Raw genomic sequence first — 18,085 nt, forward strand, 5'->3', positions numbered from 1 at the left:
AGTTGGCCACTCCTGCAATATGGAACCCTAACGTTATCAAAAGCGTATGTGCCTCTCAATCCCATAATTACATTTAACCCCTTGCCTGCTACCAGGGCAAGCAATGCATTGCTTAGCAATGCAATCCAGGCCCCTCTTGTAGCCGAAGGGTTACAAAATGTAACATTACTTCAAAAGATGACAGCTTTTAAACTTCATCAGACAGATGACACAGTTGAGATGTTTTATAGCTTTTCACGTTGATTTCCTGGCGCAGTTATTCCAATAGATCCCTGAATCATATTTACCATAAGGGGGGAAATAAGCTAACTAAATAACTGTGTCCGTGAGAAAAAAAAAAAGGCATGAAGTGGTGGAATGTGCTGACACGACTCAGGAACAATGCGAACATTCACTGCTGGGATGCTGTGAAGCACTGGACACACACGAGAAGGGGCAAGAGCAGAACACAAAGCGGTGGTTAAAAATGACTGTGTCAATGTGACAGTTCAACGAGGAGATAAATATGTAGGGCCAGGTGTATAAACAGGCCTTAAAAATGACTGCACATTAACCTTTTCAGTACCCACGGTAGGGCTGGCAAAGCAATGCAGAGCCCTCTAGCTCTGGGTTCAGAACTGTCCAATCCTTCCGGTGCAACGTTTAACCATTCTACGGGTTAAGCCAGGGGTGCTCAACTCCAGTCCTCAAGACACCCCCACTCCTCCTCCACAACAGGTCAGGTTTTCAGGGTATCACTGCTTCAGCATAGTCGAAGACTGAGGCTCTGATGGAGCCACCTGTGCTGAAGCTGGGATATCATGAAAACCTGACCTGTTGACAGGGTCGCCACTTTCTGCTGAATGCTAACCCGACGACTTTTCCCATTTCCTCTCACCCCTCTCCACCTCCTCCTCCTCTCACCCCCTCAACAATGCCTACCTGACTACGGCTAATGGACCGCGGGAGAGGAGGACAGTGGGAGTGGAGAAGGTTGGAGGTAGAGGACAGCGGTGGGAGAAGAGGACAGAGGACCGCCAGAGCAGGGCAGAGCGGCAGTCAGAGGAGTTAGATGGTGGGAGCAAAACAGGGCGGCAGAGGAAGACAGCCGGGGAGGAGCGTGCTCCAGCGGTCCGACCCCAAGTCTTCACTGACTTCTCAGGCGCCATCTCCCCCTTCATGGTCCCGTCAAAATGGCTCTGTGACGTGAAATGGCATCGAGTTTCCATGACCACTAGACATCACGGCGCCATGAGGCGTCACGTTGTCATGGAAACTCGATGCCATTTCACGTCTCAGAGCCATTTTGGACCATGCAGAGGGAGATGCCGTATAAGAAGTCAGTGAAGACTTCCGGGTCTGAGACGCTGGGGCGCGCTCCTCCCTGCCGCCCTGCTTTGCTCCAGCCATCTAACTCCTCTAACTGCCGCCCTGTGCCGCTCTGGCAGTCATCCATCCTCGTCTACCCCCTGCCCCACCACCCCACCCCCCAGTTTCTTCGACCTCGTCAGGAGATTTTAAATCTAAACTCGTAGCCCAGCGATAGGTTAGTGAAACCCGTAATCTCCGGGTCAAAACTGGAGTGGGGACAACCCTGCCTGTAGGGCGGGCTTGAAGACTGGAATTGAGCACCTCTGGATTAAGCAATACCTGGTTTGCTGTTGCCTGTCTGCAGTGACACACTGGTGATATTTTGAACCTATCCTTGGGTCATCAATCATGACTTGGCCTCAGTAGACTGTACAATGGAACACAGTGATGTCGAACTATAGGAAGGCTTTATCACAGAGGGCAAGTAACACCTTGCTTTACCCCCTGTGTTCTCCTAATCAGGGCACATGATGCTCATGTTAAAGGTTCAGGTCCACAAACAACTAAAGTGACTTAATAGCAGCAGTATATTTCTTACGCTCAATCGAAATCTTTTGAAGTTTGCCTTTAACAGAACCACACAGCAGAGAGCCAAAAGCAACAGCACCAGAAAAAGGATTTAAAGGGTTATCGTTGTTTACACAGAGTAAAAACCGCATCCGCGAGTTTTTCTAAATACTGTACATCCTATTCAACCGAATGTTGCTTGTGCTTATTGTGTAGACAGAGAATGTATAACTTTACATGGGGGTTTAAATAAATGGTGCTAACCCCTCAATTAGCAAACAATATAATACATTGAGTTATTATTACAATCCCCAAAAGAAAATCCTTTACAAACACTGGCAACATCATGGGTTTCTGTCTCAAGTCCAGAGACTGAATGAACATAGATGAATTTGAGCACGCCTGAAATGCAAAACATTAATATACGTTTCTAACTACAGTTCAACCCCGTTATAGCGCGATCCGTTACAACGCGAATCCGCTTATAACGCGATGCAAGCGTGGCTCACAATTTTCGTATTTATGAATACTTTATAACACGATTATTGGTATCTTATTACTTTACTGTACAATGCATACAATTGTACATTATTTCTAACGCGATCCGCTTATAACGCGACGTGATTCTTTGGACCCCAAGCACAGCGTTATAAGGGGGTTGAGCTGTAGTAGGGGGAGCACAGCTAGGGGTTAAGCACTGAATTTAAAGTAGGCACATTTCAAAGGCAACATTTATAAGGGAGTTTAAGATTTGTACAGGAGTTGTACAGAAGATTGGAAGGGGATTGGTTCTTGTGTTCCAGATTCAACAATTTGCCATCAACAAGGCGAATCTACTGGCAGCCTGGTAACCCTGTATTTCAACTTTCAACTCTACTAAAGTAAGTCACGCAACCTTGTCTTTTTATCTACCTTTCTGATAACGAACCTGCTAATTAGCTCTATTCTGTTCTTTACGGTGGTCCCATGTAAATGTTACGCTCTCTCTATCCAATACAACCTTCTCCCTCCTGGCCCCCACCCAATGTAATCATAGATCCTGGATTACTCAAAAGTGTTGCATTATCTACTGAATGTTGGGGGAGAGCTCTGAAAACCAGCACACCTAGCACCACTCTGTGTAACACCCGTGGCATACATTGCAAATTTGCAGCCTGCAAACAATTATTCAAATGTATATTTCTACTGTTACTCTCTTTAGCAGGGGATATTGAACTCAACCCAGACCCATACCTATGACAATACCACTTTAAAATGCCAAACAGGGCTCTCTGTTGCAAATATTTGACTCCTACCTATCGGGTAGATTCCAATTTGGGTCGATCTCGGGTTCTAACTCCAACACCTTGGATGTCACCTGTGGGGTCCTGCAAAGCTCTGTTTTGGGGGCCCTCCTCTTCTCAGTCTTTATAAATGATCATTCTACAGCTTGTAAGGGAGCTTCAATGCACTTGTAGGCGGATGACACAATCTTATATACACTCAGCCCTAACCTCTCTGACCTTGTACTTCAATCTAATTTTTTAAGACTTGAATATTGAATTTCCTAAAACAAACAGACAAAGCTGTAACAATGGTATTTGGGACAAAAGCTAAATTTCTGACGCTACTAATGACAGAGCTGCAGATCAGAACCCACGCTAACACAATTCTAGCCCCTGTCACTAGTTTTAAGTATCTGGGCATATAGCTTGACTCCCATTTAACATTTGGGTTGCATATTGTTACTCTGTCATCCAAAACCTATGCCAAACTAGATGTACTTTATAGGAACAAATCATCCCTAAGACGCTGATCAGAAAGCAGTACAGGCATACCCCGCATTAACGTACGCAATGGGACCGGAGCATGTATGTAAAGCAAAAAATGTACTTAAAGTGAAGCACTACCTTTTTCCCACTTATCGATGCATGTACTGTACTGCAATCGTCATATAAGTGCATAACTGATGCAAATAACGCATTTGTAACAGGCTCTATAGTCTCCCCGCTTGCGCACAGCTTCGGTACAGGTAGGGAGCCGGTATTGCTGTTCAGGATGTGCTGACAGGTGCCTACGCGAGCTGCCGTTTGTCTATTGGGCGATATGTCCTTACTCGCGAGTGTACTTAAAGTGAGTGTCCTTAAACCGGGGTATGCATGTGCAGCAGATGCTAATGCCAATTGTAGACTATGGAGACACAGTATATGGTACAGCATCCCAAACTCACCTTGGCAAACTAGACACCCTCTACAACTCAATATGCCGTTTTTTCTGACAATATAACTACAACACACATCACTGTGAAATGCTTCATGCTTCAAGAACCAGATTGGCCATCACTTGAGTCCAGACGCAAAGTACATTCAAATAGTTTCCAGGCAAGCTACTTTCTAAACAAGCTCCTCACCCCCACCACACGCAGCACTTATCACCTGAGACCTGACTCCCAAAGACTGTTAACGGTCCCAAAGTTCAACGAGGAATCTGGTCGCTCCACCTTCTCTTACTTGTGCACCTCTTCGACTGAGCCACTGATTGAACCTCCTGTGTTGAAGCAGGGATATCCTTAAAACCTGACCTGTTCGTGGCCCTTGAGAACGGGAGTTGCCCACCACTCAAATCTGCCTCCAGTATAAGTAATTTCAGGACTTCAGCTGTCTCACATTTGATCTTGCCTGTAACTGTTACATACGCCCATAATAATATACAGTATTCTCTCCAATGTCCTAAAATGTCTGTACATTGAATGTATAACCTCTGCTCATTTAATGTAACCATGTATTGTCATAACTCTGTGCCCAGGACATACTTGAAAACGAGCAGTAACGCTCAATGTATTTGTGGTTAAAAGATTTCATAAGTAAAAATAATAAAAAATGTGGCTACGTTTGACACAGTGAACACACACACACACACACACACACACAAACACACACACACACACACACACACAACTAGGTTTCATTGAAAATCTGCAGCTCCATCAAAATACAACAGATCCTACCCTCTAGAAATCAGAATCTGACCTTGGATGTCATAAGTCTCTATGAGCAGATTTCTAAAAGCATGGTCACTTCAATAGAAAATGTTTTGTTGAATACGGAGCAGGGGGTTGGGATGAAATTCACATTGGCGAGCTCTGTCCTGTAGTTTTAGTATGATAAAGTACTTTCTGCACTGAATATGCATACACTCCAACTGTGCTTATTTAGCAGGTACACTACATGTTCTTGCGTCCTGTAAGACCAGCTCGTACCATGTACATTCACGTGTGAGTGTATGTAGGAAGCTGCATACTGTAGATCAGGGGTACGCAAAGTGGGGGGCGCGCCCCCCAGGTGGGACGCGAGATTCACTGCAGGGGGGCGCGGGGTTTCCCGAAGGCATTTAAATTAATGCCGGGGGAGCTGCAAGGCCTCTGTAAACGTCTCCTTACCTTTGTTTAGACGCTCCTGGTGACGCGTCACCATATTTGATGACGTGGGATCATGTGACGTCGCGTTGCCGTGGCAACATGACGTCATGACGCCAGGACATCAGAACCAAGGTAAGCAGGAGGGCGCGAGGAGAGGGGGACAGACGGTAGGGGGGCGCAGGGAAAAAATATTTTGCTCCCCTGCTGTAGATTAGGGTACTTACATCGAAACTGAAGTACTTCCATCCAGCACGAGTAGCGAAACCACGGTGGTACCTATTTTTATGCGCAAAGTTTTGGAGGGTCTAACAGTTCCATTAGTGTGTTACAGCTTTAAAACATCCCACTAAATTAAAACTGGCAATGAAGGAGCCAAGATTGTAAAGGTAAAGGTAAAGGTAAAGCCAAGTAAAGGTTTACCTAACACACCAGAAGAGCTCACAAGGAAGTATACACGAAAGGGTTTAGCCAGCACTTGATAGCCTTGGGAATAAACAGGATTGCATTGTGTTCAAAACTCTGCCTCGTCCTGAGAAAGGCCATCCAGATTCAACCATATACATACAGTATTGACAAGTGCCCATATTGAAGAGCATGTTGCATTTCATCCTCCCTCCCGCCCAGACAATTATGAGTGATCATTTTGTGGTTTGTTTTAGGAAATGTAAAGCATGACCTATTCCTCCCCCTCATCAGTCAGTAATCCTCAAAGAATTTACCACAGTGTCTATATGAATAAAGTAATTGGGGAAGAATGTTCTTTACACTTTCTTGAGAATGGTAGACGATGATGGCTATAAGTGCCAGTTTTATGTCCCGGTCAGCACTTGATATGTGATAAATTCCAAAGCGTTCCAAGGTTTTGTGGTTTCACTTGTGGTCCAAATGTCAATAAAAAACAGAATCAGGACACCCACTATCCAAAATAATACGCATGCACAAAAAGATCAGCGTGGGCGTATCTACTTGCAGCTGAACTAATGAGAGGTCTAGACACATTGAAGTTTATATTAGAGATGAGTAACAGGTGTTCCAAATAATTCTAATAATCCAGAACTATACAGCAAAAAGTTAATGCACAGCATATATTATGTAATTTTGCCTCTAAATTAAGATCTAATGAAGTGCTCACAATATACAAAATGTTGAGTATACACTGGCTAAGAATGACCTTTGTTACTTTATTTTGATTAATAATGTTTGTATCCCTAACTCAGGGAATATCTAATCTGATGTCCCTATGCTGACAGAGAGACTACACATCGCAGTGTGAAGTAGTTAGACATATAAATGTCAATTAAGTGCATTACAGGCATACCCCGCATTAACGTATGCAATGGGACCGGAGCATGTATGTAAAGCGAAAATGTACTTAAAGTGAAGCACTACCTTTTTCCCACTTATCGATGCATGTACTGTACTGCAATCGTCATATACGTGCATAACTGATGTAAATAACGCATGTGTAACAGGCTCTATAGTCTCCCCGCTTGCGCACAGCTTCGGTACAGGTAGGGAGCCGGTATTGCTGCTCAGGACGTGCTGACAGGTGCATGCGCGAGCTGCCGTTTGCTTATTGGGCGTTAAGTCCTTACTCGCGTGTGTACTTAAAGTGAGTGTCCTTAAACCGGGGTATGCCTGTAAAAGCATACTATAATATCTCTCAGCTGCTAACAAGCAAGTAAGTTTTTGATCCTTCATAATATTGTTGTTTGTGATATTATTCACTGCACTGCTATTCCATATATATAAGGGACACACTGTACCAGGGCTACATGATCCAAAAGATCCCAACTTTGCATGTTTTACAGCTGAGAAATGTATTGGCGTTGGAGCCATACAGCACTTTGTAGAACGACACACCATAGTATTTTTTAGACTGAGGTGCACTTCTGGCATTTACTACCCTTAGCCTATTGCACTATGACTGCCGCCCTAGGCTTGTGTGAGTTTCTCCTCGGTCAAGCAGAAGCAAAGAGAGAATACCAGTCACAAGGACATTGGAAAAGTAAACCCCTTCCAAATCAGAGGGATAGCAACATGGAACGTGATGTTTCTGGCTATTAATGCTTGAGCATTTCACTGCCATTTGCCCAATGTTGTCCTATGGGATACTGCACGTTTAAAGGGGTTAAAATAATAGCTGGTCAATGATAGCTGTAACTCTGTATCATTCAACTAGTATCCAAAAGTCATGACCTATTGGGTGATAAATGAAAGGGGAGATAGGTTATGATTTTAATGACTCATCAAAACATTCTCTAGATCATTTTCCTATTGAGATTGCAGATAACTCTGCGCCTCCCGAGGCTGCCAAAGAAAACTATTGACTTTACCCCTTGCTTGGGCTTCTAGCAGAGCAGGGGTTGTCTGGTGCTGTTGTAAAACAGCAAGAATAATCATTAATATATATAAAAAAAGCAACATGATATGACGCCAAGACACATCTTACCCCGAAAACAAAGGAACTTTATGACTCTTTAATTAAGATGAGCTAAAGTGGATCGAGTTGGAGTTAGTAGATATGTGATTACTGCAGACTACGCAGTATTGCATTGTTGAAACCTACAGTACAAGCGTCCCAGAGACTTTCTGAACCCTTGCGAGCCGGTGCACAATGTATTTATACACACTTCGTTCTGTACGGTTATGGTTTTGCCACTGAAACTGCCGGTGATTATAACGACTTTTAGGCAATGTAACCAATTTTTTTAAATCAATTTATCCCTAGAACCACGGGGCTCCCGGAGAAAATCTCTATATACAGTAGTCCTGCACCAGATGACTTATCCAGTTCACAGTATGTTGGAAAATAAAACGCCAGATGTAGGATGGTTGCTTAAAGTGAATGGTCTTACTGCGTAGCATAGAGATACCTACATGTATTGAATAACTCCTGTATACTTCTGGTCCTGATATTAACAGTTCAATCCAATCAAAGCACAGGCCAAACAAACATGGATTAAGTCAGACTAAGGGGGCAAGGGACAATTATGTACAGCAGTGCATATTTTCCACATTACATCATGTAGTCATATAGACTAAACTGTTTGAACGGTGTCCTAAATCAGGTGAAGAATCAAACTTCAAGCTATACATATGAGAAAAAAATGGTTTCAGCCGACTTTATGGGTTCAGTGTACATAAATTAGGGGATTCACACGCCATTAACATCAAAGGGGCATTTTAATGCAGACTTAATTTGTGTATTAAAGAACATCTCATCGTTGGTATCAGCCCACCCTGGAAATGAGTGTGCTGTAATATAAAGCATTTTGACTGCACGCATCTAAAGCAGGAGTGGCCAACTTCAGTCCTGAACGGCCACCAACAGGTCAGGTTTTCAGGATATCCCTGCTTCAGCACAGGTGTCTCAGTCAACGACTGAGCCACTGATCCAGCCACCTGTGCCGAACCAGGGATATCCTTAAAGCCTGACTTGTTGGTGGCCCTTGAGGGATGGAGTTGGCCACTCGTGATCTAAAGAGGGGTATGTAAAGAAGCTGTATCAGAAAGCATGGCTTGAATCCTCTCCCAATGATGGCCGTTGGTGACTCCCACTGTCCCTGCTTAAAACGACCAATGATGTCTCTAGGAGTCTCACTCTTTAACATTACGGGTTTGTTTCTTAGGCTTCGTTGTAGTCATATCTGGTGCATTTATGGCCTGTTCCATATAAGGCAGCATGCTGGACACTTCTTTATTGTATGACTTTGAAGGACAGTAGCTACTTGCCAAACAGTCTGACAGATATTGTAAGTCAAACTATTAGCAAGTTTTTCTGTATAAGGCCTCGGGCATGGTCCCGTGGCTGAGGCACGCTGCTGCTCGGCAGTGAGCCCCTGAAGCCGCAATGAGAGCGGCTTTAGCAGGGCTCGCTTGCGGAAGCGGAAGTCTTAGAATTTATTTTAATTCAAGAGCTCACGGGAGCGCAGAGCTGGTCACGTGAGCGGTTCGCCCAATGAGGGCGAACCAGCTCCATGACGTCACAGCCCCCTCCCCCCCCCCCGACACGCCCCCGGACCAAGGCCAGGGAAAGCACCCGCATTCCCTCAGCCTCCGCGCGACTCCGCACGGCTGCAGTCCTATGGACGCAGGCAAACAAGCATAGACAGGACAAGTATAGACAAGCATGAGAACTTCCCAATATTCCGAGCATCAAGCGTTGCAAATGGGCATTATGATATTAAATTGATGTTAAGAATACCAATTCCAAGGTGCTTTGCGGCACCTGTATTCGTGAGCCATTTGTGGAATGGTTTTAAAAAGAGTGTGCCATTACAATATAATAATCCGATGTATCCATTCCACCTTCGCGGGTATCATTTATGTCTGCATCAATGAAACCTGCCAGGTATAAATGGAGTTTCAAAGCTCTCGCGTCCTGCGGGTCAATAGGAAACGGTGACATCATCAGGTTCGGCTTCCTATTGGCCCGCGTGACGCGGGAGCTTTAAACCCCATCTAGCTCAGCCGGAGCGGCTACCGGCACCCCTTACGGAGGTAAGCATCTCCGGAAGCAAGGGATCCACGCAGCTGAAACTAATGGGGTTCAGCTCTGGAGACCCCCTATGTATAAAAATCCCCATAAATGTTAAAAAATTAAATAAGACTTGGATTGCTCCTTTAATATCCTGGGGGTTAAAACATTTGAACATGTACATTACACATTTCGTGTAGTTGCTCCTACCTTAGTTTTTCTGCTACAAAGATAACACGTCGCTCCAGTATCAGAGAGGCAAAGATACGGACGATTTGTCTCACACTCAAGCACTTGAAAAGGCAGTCAAAGTCAACGTGCTCCAGGCGTGAGTCCATCGGTCGCCGCAGCTCTATCACCTGAAAACAGACAACGTTCTCCATCACAAAAGCTTCTTAGAAGGCTCTTGGTTCTGTATCAATGCACTGCAGGTCCGTCTGGCAGCAAAGTGGTAAGGAACCATGGTCATTTTAATGAGGGTAACTTGGAGACATACTGATGTTTGAGTGACGTGTGCCTACTTACCTCGTTTCCAGAGCCGGGCAGAAAGGTCTTGACCCTGATGGTCTTCCCAGGCGCAGGAAAAGGCGATTCCATTAAACTCCGCATAAAGGGATAAACAAGGGCTGCAGAGATCCCCCGCCTCCTCTCTACCTCATCCAGTATCTAATTATAAGGGAGAAAAGAGATACATCAGTAAGGTGTACAAGAAGTCCGTACCTAATCTCCTTTTTGATACATGAAGAACAGGGATATAAAGTGACATAACCAACATGAAAAGGAGCCGACAATGGCATTCCGACCATGTTGTCCTGCTTGAAAGACAGTGATGTTACACAAGACCATGTCTTCTACAGATACAGATGATATAGCATTTTTTTTTTGTGGCTCCAAACTCATTTGTGATTCAATATGGCTGTACTTTGACTCCTTGTATCATACTACAGTCGGCACAATTGGTGGATGCACTGTACAGTAATAACAAAAATGAGAAAAACATCATGTAAGGTCGTTGTACTCTGGTTTAAAAGTATGACGTGTATTGCTAATCAACAGACCTGCCAAACCATTCAATTCAATGCCGTTTCACTCATTGTAGTCGGAATTATTTTAGTACTATTGTCTTTTGGTCCAGAATCATTCAATCTCACTTATTTAGGTATTTTGACCCTGCCAGCTGTGCAGTTTATATGGGAATTAGGCATACAGTTTGCCTCCTGTCCCACATGTATCAGGTCAGTGACTGTTCGTTAAGGAGATAACAGAATGTTTTGAATTAACTAAACGTTTGTAGCACTTGAACCTGCTTCCTCTTATTATATTTGACCTCACCAGCACTGAAGAGGTTAGAAGTCAAGGCTGACTATTTTCTAGTTGAATTACACTGGTAAATATGTATAGCAGCAGTTCATATTAGCACCCCTCTACATGCAGTAACATGCTACAAGACAAACAAACACTGAATATTGGCTCCAGCTAATAAAATATCATTGTTGACCATGTAGCCTGCTTCTAATTCCTTAATACGAGTTAAAATGCCAGTAGATAAACAAGTGATGTGACAAACCACTCTTTTGGATATTGCCAAGGGAGCATCAGCTGTGAGCATACACAAGATCGGCCTAACCCACTTTGCAAATGTATCTATGTTGGTCTATATCTATTTATTGTCTCTGAAGAGGTGTGTATCTGCTGTACCACTGTTTCGGGCTCGGTGTAAGACTTACCTCTTCCTTCTGACTTTTCCCGTCTAACAAAACAATTGGATATCATTTTAAGATGTTTAAAAGTATTGCGATGCCCCCTTAAGTGAAGGCGTGTTTTTATCTAAAGAAATAGATGATGCTGCTGATGATGATGATGGCAATAAGTTAATCCGTAGCATTTTATAGCGCTGCTACTTTAGATATATCGAACTATAAGGGAAGGGGGAACCCCAATCGGCGTGCACACTCTATCAAGTGTTGTCCACAAAGACCACCTTTGTTTGCTGTCAACACTTGATAGAGTGCTCTCACCGATTGGGGTCCTTTTCTTCCTAGTATATATACTTTAAATATACTAAAGAAAAAAAATGGTCACTGAAGTTACCAACATTCAAGACAGTTTGTAAGCCATTGACCAGCATATAAATCTGCAGAGAAGATTGGGTCTATAGTTTGGAGATACGTTGGAGGGTTATTCTGTGTGCGAGGAGCTGCACCTAAACATTCTTCTATTCTAGGGAAAGGGCAATAAAACTGCGTGGAGAACAGATGGAACGCTTTAATATGCAAGAGACTGCTTTTCTTTCCCAACAAGGGCCAACATAAATAAGACTGGAGCTCGGCTTTCCCACATAGAATGGAACATGAAATGATAAAAGAAAAGGAAAGAAAACTGAAAGTAAGTATTAAAGTGGTTAGTGGTTTGACCTGGAAAAGAGAGCTATTTAACACCGGTTGTATGAAAACGGACAAGCAAGAGTATTACATGTGAGTCTAAGTCAGCCTCTCTCTCTCTTGTTTCTATTGGCACCTAGCTGCATTCAAAAATCAATCTTTATTATAGTTGCCAAACTTTGTCAAATTCCTTCTCCTTCATGTCGGTTGAAGTAGTTTAAGCAGCATAGGGACAGGAGATAGAAAAGTGATGGAAGGATAGTACAGTATTGAGGGGTACTGTATGTTTTCACAAAGATAAATCCACTAGGTCACTTACACTGAAGAATGTGATCGGGATACAAGATGGAATGTAAAGACGCATACTGTAAGTGGAACTGCACCTTTAAAAGTTGACACGCTAACTGGAACGTTCTTTAATTCCCATAGAGTGGCTCTCTATTGCATTCAATCATTTCTTTATTTTGTTTATCTTTACACACATACATTTAGTTCCAGAACTCATCATATGTGGGTTTGTAACGGTGACCCCAAGGTTAACAATTACACTGGTCCAACATGTCCATGCCATAAAAGGAGCTGGAGAACTATTGAAGCAGCGCTTAGCAGATAATTCTGCTTTTTGGTTGCCATGGAAACGTTCCCAGTGTCCCACCCCCGCTCACAGTCAGGTTTAAAGTTATGCCGGCTGACTACAGCACCGCATTTCTCCTACAGCAACAATTTCATGGTGACAAAGCCTCATTAACCAACCACAATCATTCTCCTTCAACTGCAAAAATAAGATCCTCTGTTTCATAACCATTGAGGTTAAAGATATATTATAAAGTCATAACAGCATTGATGTAGTGCAAAGTAGTGTCCAGTGTACGTTGTGATGATACATTTTAATGGACCAGAAATTAATATACACACAATTCCAGCAAGCTCTAACCCCAGAAATTAATTTCATAATTTTTGTTTTAATATATATACAGTATATGTCAAAAGGAATGCTCCTGAGCGTGGCCAAATGTGTACAACAAAAGACAAAAATACCCAATGCTACATGAGAATACTAACATTGAAGTATTTAACTATATATTTGGCACATTGGATTTGGCATTGGGTATTTTTTTCTTTTTTTTGTATGCTTTTAATGGACCAGTTTTATAATTCTTCATAAATGGACTAGAAAGAGTACAGAACTTGTGAAACCCCAAATGCGAGAAAATCCAGGAAACAGATTTGGGGAGGGTCATCCATCTCTAGTACTGAGAGTGCACAGTAGTCTTGAAGAAACCTACAGTATGAGGTTTCGAAAGCTCTATACAGGCATACCCCGGTTTAAGGACACTCACTTTAAGTACACTCGCGAGTAAGGACATATCGCCCAATAGGCAAATGGCAGCTCACGCATGCGCCTGTTAGCATGTCTTGAACAGCAATACCAGCTCCCTACCTGTACCGGAGCTGTGCGCAAGCGGGGAGACTATAGAGACTGTTACAAATGCGTTATTTACATCAGTTATGCACGTATATGATGATTGCAGTCCTGTACATGCATCAATAAGTGGAAAAAAGGGAGTGCTTCACTTTAAGTACATTTTCGCTTTACATACATGCTCCGGTCCCATTGCGTACGTTAATGCGGGGTATGCCTGTACACTCTAACTTCACCTGTGAAAACTTATAATGTTGTCCCACTAATAAACGTCACAAGCTACACTGATTCTAAATTCAGAATAAGAAAAGGTGTGATATTCGGGCAGGTGTAAACCACTCTGTCTTGCATTATAAATCAGATTGCCATCGTTTCTTACTTTTACTGCTGCTACCAATGGCCTAGGCTGCGGTCCCAGTCAGCACTGTAGCACGCGCGCCCGGCGAGGGGGCGGGGGGCTGCCAAATGTGCGCCGAGGTAGGTACTGGGCCCGGTGTGATGGGGGGCGGTGCTTGTGTGCACGCCCAGGCGTGCGCTGTAGAACGCACTGGGACCGCAGCCTTCGCCACCGTATTTTGACCTTGACGCACCCAATGATTTTGCTCAATTGTTTGTAAGGGGAAGCGAGAATAGATTTTGAATTCTTTATTTGCCCATTCAAAGTTAATCACAAACCGTGACAAACTCACCACGTCGCAGGTTAATGAGGAATAACAATGGTAATAACTAAGGAGTTTATTACGTTAATTGGACATTTCTTAACCACATCATATTGCTGGCAAATCTTACCTTGGAAAACAGATCAAAGCAGCCGAGCCGACTAATTACGCAGTAGACCTCAGGTAGACGAGGGCCTTTTCCACTGGGCTAGTAGATTATATAAAATAAAATAAAAAGTATGTTACTTTTCAATGAAGCTTTAAAGCACCAGTTCAAGCTGCCGTTTAAAAAAAAAAAAAAAAAAAACACACTGCCAACTAAAGTAATTGGCTAAGTTGCCGATCGATCCGTTCTCCTTTGATCGATCGGCGAAGATTCGGCTCCAGGGTTCACTAAATGGCTGTCAGTGCAGCAGAAGAGGACCCAAAATGCAAAGTTCTATGGGGAAGATCATGTGACCAGGCAGTCGCTTGATACAATTGGTGCACTGCTAGAGAGAGGGCTGGGCTCCAAAAAATGGTGTGCCAGAGCCTGTTTCAGAAGAAGAAGGGGATGTGACTTTGTAAATAGTCGCCATAGGAACAAAAAATGCGTGTAACATTATAATACATTAAATGCTACGAGTATTTTCTCATAGTACAGAACTGATTTATTAAAATTTAAAAAAAAAACACACACGTGTATGATATTGTTTGAACTGCAGCTTTAAGAACAAGATCCTTTGTATTAACCAGTGTAGACTGCATCATGTGAAAGTATTTAACAAGTCAAGCTGCTCTATTATCTCCACAATCTGTTACAGATGTGTCATGCAGCCTGTCAACAAATACCCCCCAGCACATTGTCAGAGTCTTTGGGACTCTTTGAAGTAGGCTCTTTGGGGCATATGCATGCCTTTTCTGGAGTCAACTTGCATTGAATTGAATAGGAATAAACGAGTAAATAGGAGTATGGGTGTGATGACCCATACCGGCGCTGGATGCACGTGCTCCGGAGCAGTCTGCTTGCTTAACACATATATGGCAATTGTACATGTCAATCTCAAGCTGTCTTTGCATGGGCACTTACTCTGCATCTAGACTGACATTCATTTCTACATCTAACAAATGTAAAACGTCTGAACTACTGTATAAATAAGGCATATAATATATTATCCCTAGCAAAAGGGTGAGATATGCCATTGCCAGGGTAAGTACAGTAGTATTGCAAGAGTCTTCTTGATACACAATCCTCTATGTCAGGGCTCAACTCCAGTCCTCAAGCCCCCCTCCCCCCACCCCCCCCCCACACCCCCCCCCGACAACCCCTCCAACAGGTCAGGTTTTCAGGATATCCCAGCTTCAGCAAAGGTGGCTCAATCAGAGGCGCAGTCTAAGACTGAGCCTCTGATTGAGCCACCTGTGCTGACGCTGGGATATCATGAAAACCTGACCTGTTGGGTGGTGGTGGGGAACTCGAAGACTGGAGGTGTGCACCCCAGATCTGTGTTATATAAAAAGGGCATATGGCCGTATTGCAATTCTAGCGTATTTTGTTGATATTACACACCCCCCAGCCTTTGGTAATATAAACCCATAAAGCCTAGGTGCATAATTACTAAGCAGTCCTAAGTCACATCTTACAGCCCATTCACTTGAATAGGCTATACGGTTTTGTCTGGTTTAGCATCACTTAGCAAATATGGCCCTTAATTAGCAGATTTGCGATTTCCACCCAGAACGTTAGTGCCCCAAGATAAGATTTGGAGATTTTGAACCTTGGTGTCCCCAACCATCTTGGAGGTCAAATTCTGATGCTAGTTTTGCAATGGCTCAGCATATTTGGTTCCTAATATGGCAAGATAAACCTGGTGACATGTACGATGGGTATGGGAAATAAATGACTGCCATCGTAAACCAATAAATCAAACACCACTACAATGTATGCGTGTGATATGCATCTGAATTGCTTGATACAAAGTTATATTTGATACAACCCTGTATGCCAAGGTAAACATTAACCGTGCAGCAATATACACTAGATAATACCACTGTAATGTTAGGAATTCATTAAAAGGCCCTACTTGAATGATGACACATGCTGCAGATACAATACTCCACGGTAGCTTTTGCTTAAAATGGAAATATTTCATATATTATTGTAAAAAGCAAAAAACCAAGCCAGCAAAAACACCAGCCAGATCTAAGCCCAGTGGAGAGTAATGTTTTCATATATATTAAGATGTTTATTCAAGAACATTACCCACTATGTTCCCCATTAATTATAACATTGTGGTGGCTCACCACCCTATAATTTTGGATCACAAGTATATCATTTTGGGTCAGAAACCTTGTTGCTGACATTACTGCTAACCTAGATGTATTGACATTATTTTCAAAGCCAATTTAAGGATTAACGAATTTTTTTTCTTCCCCCTCCTTCATTTCTTAGCTGGTGGGCTGTGTCACGTGCATGGCTTAGCCGTACAGTCATTTTCCACCATTTAAATTCAACATATTACGTACAATTCATTTTGGTAGACGGTAATAAACCTAATGTGTATAAAAGTGCATTATCGATTTTGGACCTACCTAAAAAGATTAACATGTGGCAATACTGTACGAAGCATATATCCAACCAGGCAGAATTTATTCGGCTTGGAGAACTGGGCTCATTTCAATCCTAGCTGGTCCGCAATATCCTGTATCCCTTCTCAACACAAACAAAGGATTCTCCTTCTGTTTATGACTGGGGGCAGCGGGTATGTGCCAGAACAAATGAACATTTCAGGCATGGTAATACAGTACTCTGTAAATGTTGACTACATTTTTTAAGTACAGCTCAACCCCGTTATAGCGCGATCTGTTACAACGCGAATCCGCTTATAACGCGATGCACGCGTGGCTCCCAATTTTCATATTTACAACACGATTATTGGTATCTTAAATACTTTATTGTACAATGCATACAATTGTACATTACTTCCAACGCGATCCGCTTATAACGCGATGTGATTCTTTGGATCCCAATCCCAGCGTTATACGGGGGTTGAGCTGTATTTAAGAAATAGAACCTTAGGAAATGTGTATAGAGATGCCCATTAATATTTATACAGTGCACACATTTCATTTGCAGGTGAAGATTATAATTCCTCTCCACCTATCCATTTAAAACATTTAACACAACATTCCCACCTACCTATATGTTTAGTCACTTTTTTTTTTATAAGTAAATATATCTGGATCTTTGATGTCCTGTGCAATTTGCGTTTTAATTAATGGGCATTAAAAGTGTGTATTCATCAAATTAAAAAAAAAAAAAAAGTCTTCTATGTTCCATACTTTTTCAATTCTTCCTACAACGTAAACTCAAACAAAAAAAAGGATTTGAAATGCCTTGATTTAGTACAATGTGCTGAGACAGACGGTCTGTTGCTGATTTTTTAGGTACAAAACTAAGGGAAGAAAATCAGGGCTCCACGGATTTGCTCAATAAACTAATTTATTGCCAATAGACTTAACGTTTCGGCCACACAGGCCTTTCTCAAAAGCAGAAATGGCATAATGTGCACAATCACAAACTCAACCCTCTTATGGCCCCAAACCAGGTGCCATGAATAGTCTAATTAGTCCAATTCAGTCCCTCATCATCCAGCGCCGTCGCTGTGTTAAAGTCTCCTTTCTTGCTGACATCATGTGACGAGGAGGTTCCATTTTGACACCACTCCATCTTACCAGAGGAGATTTGGTGCAGGAACTCTCGCGTGAATACAGGAGAAGATTCCTATTGGAGGATATACCAACACATGATGTCAGCAAGGAAGGAGGCTGCGTTCAGGGTTGCAGCAGCCGTACGGAGGCGCGCTGAGGCTGAGGGAAAGCGGGTGCTTTCCCTGGCCTTGGTTAGCG

The 18,085-nt window shown here is 43.0% G+C and overlaps 1 protein-coding gene across 4 annotated transcripts in view; it reads right to left on the reverse strand.

Moving 5' to 3' along the window:
- The window catches only part of DENND2B (DENN domain containing 2B), a 249,736-nt gene that overhangs the window by 18,684 nt on the left and 212,967 nt on the right, over window positions 1-18,085 (reverse strand). For all 4 annotated transcript variants that reach the window (XM_075567048.1, XM_075567050.1, XM_075567047.1 and 1 more), the window contains 3 exons: window positions 14,328-14,405; window positions 10,260-10,400; window positions 9,945-10,093 (listed from right to left, as the gene is read on the reverse strand). In XM_075567048.1, coding sequence (XP_075423163.1) covers window positions 9,945-10,093; window positions 10,260-10,400; window positions 14,328-14,405 — 368 coding nt within the window. The remainder of the gene's footprint in view (window positions 1-9,944; window positions 10,094-10,259; window positions 10,401-14,327; window positions 14,406-18,085) is intronic.

The sequence above is a fragment of the Ascaphus truei genome, chromosome 12 (genome assembly GCF_040206685.1).
Source record: "Ascaphus truei isolate aAscTru1 chromosome 12, aAscTru1.hap1, whole genome shotgun sequence".
Classification (NCBI taxonomy): Eukaryota; Metazoa; Chordata; class Amphibia; order Anura; family Ascaphidae; genus Ascaphus; species Ascaphus truei.